General features: G+C 33.3%; 1 protein-coding gene across 1 annotated transcript; it reads right to left on the bottom strand.

Moving 5' to 3' along the window:
- Positions 1-1,264: 1,264 nt before the first annotated feature.
- Positions 1,265-9,683, bottom strand: LOC126810941 (ashwin). The gene is made up of 4 exons (XM_050536340.2): positions 9,582-9,683; positions 5,714-5,913; positions 3,732-4,050; positions 1,265-3,579 (listed from the first exon to the last, which is right to left on the bottom strand). The coding sequence occupies exons 1-4, from the start codon at positions 9,672-9,674 to the stop codon at positions 3,532-3,534; spliced, it is 660 nt and encodes a 219-aa protein (XP_050392297.1). The 5' UTR covers positions 9,675-9,683; the 3' UTR covers positions 1,265-3,531.
- Positions 9,684-10,121: the final 438 nt, after the last annotated feature.

The following is a 10,121-nucleotide window of genomic DNA, read 5'->3' as shown; positions in this document are numbered from 1 at the left end:
TTTTGACAAGTTTTACTTCAGTTCCTGAAACTTGTGGGTATGTACTGGTATTTTTGTGTTCATTGAAGGCTTTTTTCAATGGAAATTTGACAGTTCATGTTCTTGCTTCAAAATCTTGATAAAGGTGAAATTTCAGCTGAATATTGATGGTAACATTTAATCCGTCTTTGCTTCCTCGTCCTCCCATTACAGGGTAATATAAATATTTCCCTATCCTGCGATATTAATACTACCCTACCAAATTACCATTATTTTATGAATCTGAGAACAAGCTAGATTGGTTGATTCTGTATGTTCATACAATCTCTGCTTAGATTTCTATCAAGTGTTATTTGATGAAATCAAGACAGAATTTTCCACAAAATTTAAAGAATATGTCGACATAATTGAAATGAAACCATGTGACCTATCAGAAAATTAAACTATTCATTAATGATACTATACATTATCTCTTTAAGTATATTAATTGCAGTGATTTGAAACATGCTTACAAGTCAAAATAGTGCTAAAATTCACTAGATGATGTTATGGGAGCGTGTCGAAACTGTCCATGTCTGTATTTTAGAAAGACTATGGTCATGGTAACACTTCTTGAAAGAAAATGTTTTAGCTTGACTTCTGGAAGGAAGATGTGTTTGTAACTTACTTTTTTTATAAGCTTATCTTATTCAGATATTTGATGTAAAATTTGCCTTCTGCCATGAAGAAACGGTAAAGAAATACATTTGATTGGAAATATGTTATGTCATTGAATATTACATTTTAAAAGATGTTATCCTGCAGGGAACTGCCGTTGCTCAGTGAGTAAGACATTGGCTCGCTAACCTGGAGGTCCTTTGGTTCAATCTTGGTGTTGGCAGTAAAAGTTCATCAAGATTTTCTGGGGTGGTTCCCCCCTGTCAGTGGTGCAGGACGTAGGGCCTGGCAACGGTCAGCGTATAGTCGTTGCACCAAGGTCTTGTGTGCACATTGGCGTGCAGGTAAAAGAACCATTGACAGTTGGAATTCACAATAGAGTAAGCTGTAGTATTGCTGTCTGGCCAAAATTCCCTCATAGCACACTGTAAGGCGTATGTATGTATATCTGTCTGTCTTCATTATCTCAGTCGGTGTTGGACATTAAACCCCATTTGATTTAATTTCACGTTATCCTCCAGCTAATCCTACAATCGGATTAACCATAATCCCAAATTTATTTGATGCTTCAATTGGGCTAATACATGTACATGTAGAATGAAATCATGAAAAGACTAATTGGTAACAAATTATAATTTTATTAAAAGAAAATTCAATGTATACCACCTGTAAAATCAAATCACGTCCTTTTAGAAACCAAAAATTTCGTTTATCAAAACCATCACCAGTTCAGCCAGTTAGTAGTCTCTTCTTGATGCCAATGGAGACAATTTAACAAATTCAGTTTCCCTCCACCCCAAAAGATAGATTGCCAGGCAACAAAACATACACCCACAGCAGCTAAATCATCCGAGCTGTTGTCAAACAGTCAAGTGTTGTCGCATATTTTTTCTTTTGTAGGTAATTGTGGGCATTTACAAGACAATTTCATACAGATCAGGTTATAATTTTTGTAATTTGAGGGTTTACAAGGTTCTACAAACAGAAACATGGGCTGTAACTCTTATAAGAAAATTGATAACCAACATTATTTTTTCACACTGTATCATGATTAGGCTTTAGGACTAACATAATTAGCTATCAGTTCAGTATAAAGAAAAATCCTGGTAGTTATAAATAGAATAATATTATTAAGTCAGCACCACACAAGTTTTCAATAGTCTCAACCATCCAGACTTCATATCATCACAAAAACTGACCTATTTCATGATACTGTATCATATCATGGCAAAGTGTATTGTTTCAGCCTTACTGGAAGTAATTTACAGAAATTGTTGAAATTCAACTGGCTTCTTCGTTTCACTAATTCAAATGATGCATATAAATTTCATACAGATAGGATGATAAATTTTGTCATTTGAGCATTCACAAGATCCAACAAAGTGAAACAAGGGTCATAACTATAGAAGTAATTAAAAGAAATTGTTGAAATTCAATTGGCTGCTTCGTTTCACTAATTTAAATGATGCATATACATTTTATATAGATCAGATGATAACTTTTAGCATTTGAGTGTTCACAGGGTTCTAAAAAGTGAAACAAGGGCCATTCTGAAATTCAATAGGCTTCATCATTTCACTAATGTAAAGAACCAGCGGCTGCCAGGCAGATATGCCCACATTGTGCACGAGATGGATAGAGAACAAGCTAAAAAAAAAAGAAGATTTTTTGTACAATCAAGGGCCATAATTCAGGAAGTTACGATCCGATATACGCAAATATCGACAGGAACCAAGATCCTTGGGTTATAAAGATATTTTTCAAGTTTCATCAAAATCGGATCAAAATTTTGACTTCTAGAGGGTCCACAACCTTGATATATACCATATATTTACACTATTTGCATACGAGGGGTGGCCATTTTGTGTGGCAGTTTTGGTCTTATTTTCACGAAATTCGAACTCAACCGACATTACGGTGCAACAGTGATATAATTGTGACCTCTAGAGGGACCACAAGCTAAAAACGTGATTTTTCTTACAATTAGGGGCCATAATTCAGGAAGTTACGATCCAATATTGAAGGATTCAAGATCCTTGGGTTATAAACATACATTTCAAGTTGTATCAAAATCGGATCAAAATTGTGACCTCTAGAGGCTCCACAACCTTGATATACCAGATGTTTACATTACACTATTTGCGTACGAGGGACGGACATTTTGTCCGGCAGTTTTGGTCCAATTTTCATGAAATTCAAACTCAACCTACATTACGGTGTAACGGTAATATATTCGAACAGTATTTTTAAATCAGATAATAATTGTGACCTCAGATATGCGCAAATATTAAAAGGAACCAAGATCTTTGGGTTATAAACATGCATTTCAAGTTTCATCAAAATCGAGTGAAAATTGTGTCCTCTAGAATGTCCACAAGCTAAAAACGTGACTTTTCGTACAATCAGACGCAATAATCCATGAAGTTATGGTCCGATACATGCCAATATTGAAAGGAACCAAAATCTTTGGGAGATAGACCTATATTTCAAGTTTCATCAAAATTGGATAAAAATTGTGACCTGTAGAGTGTCTGGACAGACAAGGGCAACGGCATAATAGGACCACATGAAAATGTGAGCATATAAAAACGGATAATCAAGACTACGTTTTTTATCGTACTGACTTTAGTAATGATGATCGAGACTGGGCCCAAAATTCAATCTCTAAATTCTCGGTTCAGAGTGGATCAACTTGACTGAAATTTCCAACAAATTCCCTTTAAATTATCTAGTTTTTAACTATTATAGTGAGAACTGCCAGCTCTTTATCTAATCTCCCATAATGTATCTTTAAATAAGTCAGCAATAAAATTTCATTTTCCAATAAATTCTGTAGTTACTAAGTAGATATATTACAGACACATTCAAACTTTCTAAATCTTTGAATAATATAAATTACGGCCAAGATATCTTCTTTATCTTCTTCTTTGGTTCATTAGATTCCTAAAATTAAAGAAATTTCATTGTACATAAATCGTGTATATTAATAATATTTAATATAATAACAATAGTTACACTAATGGCTCTCTAATTTACAGAGTTTACTAGTTTACTAGTTACTTAATTAGTTCTAATGTAATTCATTTTTTTCTCACCTCTTTATTTGTTTCAATTTCCATGGCAACTTCAGAAGATTGTATCACTTGTTTACTACTCTTCACTTTGTCTGTGTCAAAGCTAATGGTGTCAAATGCTTTTTTTGAACTAATTTCTTTTGTTTTATTGGATGAAGGTGATAATTTATCAATGTCACTGGTTAGCTTCTCAATTTTCTCTGCTTCATCCAAGTTTTTGATAGAATTTAATTTGATCACTTTTTTGTCATAATTGATACAAGATGGTGGAGGTTTTAATCTATTGGCTGATGGACTTCCTGAAGGTGTTATAAGTAGAGATTCTGTTGACAGTCTTTTTCTATGAATAGAAACAATAAATATTAGTCAATAATGTGATCATTTTCTTCTTTAACCTGTTAGTTTGTTTCACGTTTCATAAATAAAGTGTCTATTTCAAACATTTAAAGTGTTTCTTCACATAGTGATCTGGACAAACTCTCTTAATGAAAATCCAATTTTATAAACTAAGCTTAAGATAGGTTGCCAGGCAATAAAACATGCAGGTAAGTCTTACAAGCAGTCCACGTATTTTTTCTTTTGTCGGTAATAAAAGCATTTACAAGACACTGTTAAGTAATTATCATTAGTATTTCTTTGGTTTCTAGTTCCACTCAATGCTAATACTTTGATCTCTCGGGCGCCCACAAGGTTTTTCAAAGTTGTCAAGGGCCATAACTCAGACAATAATTATCGTAAATTGTTGGAAATTAGAAAGATTCTTGGTCTCCTGACCTTAAAGGGACTATCCCTTATTTGAACAGAGTCTCAAAAATAAAAGTCTGAGTATGTATGAAATTTAAACGCCAAAATATAGTGGAATGGTGTATTGACCGTATCTCAAAATTTCAGCTCAAAATATTGAGTCGTTAGGACGTGAACGTCAAAACTGCTTATCCAGACATGTAACCCTTTTAAGATTTCAGGTCAATTTTTTCGTTGGGAGACCTGATAATCGATTCCCGTTCATTGAGTGGTCTATAAAGTGAATGACCCAAATGCTGTACTTGATAATGAAAGGTAAATTTCACCTACACATTATTTTTATACAAAAAATGTCTGGTTTTATCTAGACACCGCATAATACAGCTTGGGACACCCGTCTGCATTTCCAGATGAAGACTGACGGGTTTCAGTTATTTGAAAACTTTCCACAAATATTGAGTTAGTTGCTCGGTCCTTAGGTAGAGGATTTTAAGGGATTTTAAAACAAAAATAAACAGTTTTATTCTCCAAAAAATTATCGGGATTAGCCCTTTAAACTATATGTATTAATTGAAAGTCAAGAGCCGTAATTCATGATCTTGAACACTGTGTATAAATTGCAAGTCAATCAGATATTAACTTTTGTCTCCTAGAGCATCCACAAGCAATAGTGGACGCTGGATGGACAGACTGACAGGGGTAACAACAATATACAACCACATTTCAATGTGGGTGTATAAAAATGTTACTGCTTACTACTTTAAATTCTGTTTTTTATTGAGGCTGACCAAATCTTAAAGATGCAATATCTCACCAAAAAGATAAATATAATTAATGTTGAATAATATTCAAGATAGCCTCGGCCAAGACCTCCAAAATACTGCAGGGCTTCCACTTTTGATAATGGCTATTAATACCCAGCAATTTTTTACAAATTAAACTCAAATGTCATGTTATTAGTATTTATAGTTAACATGGTGAAGACCACACAAATAAAAGTTTAATACAAATATTACATATTGATAAATATCCATTTTAACTCTTAATAGGTAGCTTTTGGCAGCATAATGACACAACAGAACTTAGAAACTGTCATAAAATAAATGACATAATCAGATAATTAATATACAACCTCATCTACATTTTTGAGGTTTCATACAATCAAGAAAGATCTTGCTAATCACTTATTAGTGCTTGAATACCAAAAAGCTTAAAATTATATTTGTAAAGATATATAAATAAAGTCCACAAAATATTACTTTTTTGGTGGGTCTCCATCAGTGGTACTGGTATTGACAAATCTTCTTTTTTTTGCCTTCAGAATTTGCTTTTTCGTCATTTCTCGTCCACGTCGGTTTAATTTATATTTACGTTGTGGAAGAGGTAGAATATATTGATAATATAAATTCAGTAATTCTTCTTTATCTAAAGACTGTATGTTTGTTTTTTGGATGTATCGCTTTAATAGAAAATCATAAATAAAAACTTTATAATTTCAATTGCAATTAGTAAAGGTGATAAAAAAAAGGCTGCCAGGCAATACAACATCATACCCCTCGCAGTGTTTTGTTTGATTATACCTAATCCCACTAAACGCTGCTTTAACGAAAGCAAATTTCTGTTCCAAATTATGACTGGTCAATGGTCCGATTAACAACCAATAAATAACTGCGTTACAAAATCATTACACTTAAAACAACTCCAAATTGGACCACATATGTTTACAGAATGTTACGTCATGACTCACGATTTTATTATGCCCAATTAACCAGTGCATAGCAGAATATTGCAGAAAAACTAACTGCGTGACAAACAAGGCTATCAAATCGAAAACAATGTAAACAATTCTCTTTGGAGACGAACATACTTTCACCGTTTTTATTACCTTAAATCACTGTCCAAAGTTTTAGCAAAGACCCAGATTAAACGAAGGGCTGTCATGTTGCTGTACTTGGGATAGATTTGATTGAACGGGAAGAATAGACAAACTCCCTCAAAAGCTCAAGTATCAGAAGCCAATCCAGCAATGGCCAGAGAGGGATTTCTTGGGCCATTGCTTCAGGAATATGATACAACATAATATGCCCATAAACAACTTTGTAGTCCAGAGAATACAGAGAAATTGTCAAATGTTAAAGATGCATTATTGTCTAGCCGCTGGATTTGATCAAACCACATAATTATGAGGTAAAGCATCATCTCTATATCAATGGAAATTGGTTTATTATACAAGCTTGTGCCAACCAAAGAAAGGATGCAACTTGTTTTTCTTAATTCGCTGTCACAAATATGGCGAAATTTTTTCGTGAAAAGTAGGTCTTGTGTTATGACCATGTGTCTCTTTTTGATATTTTATAATTATTCAGAGAAAACTTAAAATCATTGTAAAGGATATAAAAAGAAATGCTATTTTATAATCATTCAAAGAAAACTTAAAATTTTGGTTTGAATTTACCATTTCAACATCAGAAAGAAAAGCAATTTCTACGATCTAATTTAAATGTCTTTTTTGGTTATTGTGATATTGTTACTTTTTTCCACTCCAGTCAGAAATAAGACTGATTTCCTTTAATTTTATCCCTACTAAAAATTATAAAAATATTTTTTTTGTTGATTTTAACTTAGTAAATATGTATCAGTAAACATACATGTATACAATTTATCAACCGGTAGGCCTACCAAATGTAACAGGTTTTTTGTTTGTTACAATTCATTTTCTTTTATTAAAGATACCTTCCTGTGTACAAACTGGGTGATTTGATGATGTATTTGGACTAAAAACATATTCAAACTTATTAATCCATCAAAATTTTGCTTCAATTCATTCTCAAAACATTGTTTACGCGAGTGAATACCCCTGCTATAAAAAAAATCTACTAAACAAGGCCATGTTTGTGTCATGTGACTTAGCTGACGAACTACCTAGCAACGGGTGCGAAGTCGGAGGAGAATTCATTGCATACACAATGCATAAATATCAAAGCCTAATTAAATTCTCGGATTATCCACTGCCCACGTCTTTTCCCGTGATTTTTATCTCAGCAAGTGTTGTACATCTAACTCTTCATAAAGTTAATCAACATGTACATCAAGCGCTCAATCTCCGCATGCAACCTTTGACGTCACGTGAGCAGACATTCCTAATCGTCGGGCTGTCGATTAGGGAAACCCTTACATTTTTGTCCTGTATACACTCCACAAGTGTTTTTCAGAGATATTTCTACTTTCCATATATACCAAAATTGGAAATAACCACCCGATAAATACTTTTCTGGGAACGTAACTTTAAGTTTCATATTTTATTCAATTTCTTAATAGAGATAACTCACATGACGTCACACACATTGGCAACCGCCATCTTGGTGGACAACCAGACTACACGTGGTCCGATAGTTACAAGGTGATATTTATGTTGAATAAAGATTTTGTCTATGTATTTTAAATTTTACATTTAATTTCTATTAAAATCCGAATTCGACCGTGACATAACATGTTTATAGCGACAAAACAGTGTTTGTTTATAGGCTATATAAAATAGTTTCTATTTAAATCCAAATTCAACCGTTGCATATAACGCGTATATAGCGACAGAACGGTGTTTGTTTATGTAAAATAATATGAAATTCTGTTTCTACGGGGTTAAGTTTTAAAAAAAAAATTAGCATTATATTTATTTATATAAGCGAACTAGCTGCATCGTGTTTGTGTACCTACATGGATAATGTCTGACGTGGAAAATTATAAGTTATATAGGTTAGTTGCTGAAGCAACATTTCGAGATATTTGGTGCCAAAAATAAAATTTTCATTGGACGATATTCGAGGATTCGTTTACATGGGCTTTATTTGCAGTCTGGCGGTTGTTGTTTTTTTTTTGACAAATTTGTAAGAAATGACGAGAGCAATTTTATCCATGGTAGAGCAATGAAAAACTTGTCTAATATGACGTTTGCGGGAGCCAAGAAGAGCGACAGCGATCGCTCGCCTCAAACATGAAGCACTGATAAACATTGCTCGATTTGATATAGATCAAATACGAAATTACATATGTCATATGTTACCTATCACTGAAAAGCATGTTTATTGCCCCTTTCAAATGTAAATAATTTTTTCAGGACGGTCATATTTACATGCCTTGAAAAGCGATGAAAGTTCATTGTGGTACAAAACTTGTATTATTTGACGGGGATAGGGGTATTTAAATTAAAAATACGGGTCTTAATATAAAATTCCAGATATCATATAACGTATCACTGAAAAGCACTTTCATTGCTCTTTTCAAATATCTAAATTATTTTCTGGCGCATTTATATTTATTTACTCTGAAAAACAATCAATGTTGGATGGTACTGAAATCTATTACCATGATTACGAAGAGGTGGCGTGTTGTTGTCCACCAACATGGCAGCGACCTGTATATAGGTCATGTATCGGGCACGATCTATTCGCCAAAGAAAACATACTTTCCAGTTCGATTTTATTATTCCATCACCAGAATTTTTTTTGAAAATCTAATGATTTGGTTTTTTTTTATGATTTTGTTTTATATTGTCATTTTTATTACATGTAGTTTTCTGTATGAAATATGGCTGATTTCCATTAAATTTTGTCCAAATAAAAGTTAAAAACAATTGTGGTTTCACAGAATTTTACAAAACGCTGCTTAAAACAATCTATAATCTAAACCAATAAATGATTCTCAGGATTTTTTCTAACTGTGTGCAAGGTTTCATGTCTCTAACTCAAAAATTGAATTTTGGTTGGCACATGCTTATGCTAATAGTAATTATATTGTTACAGAATGAGAATACAGGTCAGTGTCGGTAACATTTTTTGTAATCAAAACTTGCACAAAGGAAGTCCTTAGTTAGAACCATCCACTACTGTGGCTGGAGGCAGGATGGAAGACATCAGTACTGAACCATTTCTACAGTCAACCATGATCGTTACAGGCACTAGGCCTCCCTCGTGGCACATTAAACCATGCTTATGCCAGTCATGGATCTTGGCTTCATTAAATCATTCATGATTCATACTGACAATCACCAATAATTACACAAATGCAGTTCTCTTCCGTTCATTACAAATCACTCTTTTGTTTCAAATGTCTTTTTGCGATTTGATTTACCTGATGCAAAACCTTAATTAATACATCTCTTGATAATAATTCTGGATACAATAAATCATAATCAGAGCTGTTGTGGTCCGTGGGCGCAGCCATTTTGTTGATGATTTTTAACGGTAGAGGGCAGCAAAGTTCAGGTATACACTTTATTATAGCGTTCATGAGCAACACCGCAGAGCTAGGCCTAGTATCAATTGCCATTATCTACTATCATAGACACCTATTATTTGTTCTAAACAGATTGTGCATATTTGAATGATAATACACAGCTGTAATAAAGTCAGTTTAAATAGAATTGCTTTACATAGAATTATTCTAATTTTTAATTTATGGTTCTGTGCTATTATTTGCCCCAACGCGTATTTTAATCAAGTAGAACCAATTGCAATGAACTTGATTAACCAGACCACAATAACAACTTTGACTCATGTGATATAATTAGCTTACCACTAATAACACAGACACTAATTTTGTTTTTGTCAGCAAAATACTGCGATTAAGAAATTAACTGAACAGTACATCTGAAGCTAGGCCTAAACATTT

This window comes from Patella vulgata, chromosome 2, assembly GCF_932274485.2.
Source record: "Patella vulgata chromosome 2, xgPatVulg1.2, whole genome shotgun sequence".
NCBI lineage: Eukaryota > Metazoa > Mollusca > Gastropoda > Patellidae > Patella > Patella vulgata.
The sequence above is the reverse complement of the archived record's forward strand: the minus strand, read 5'-3'. Positions and strand labels throughout refer to the sequence as shown.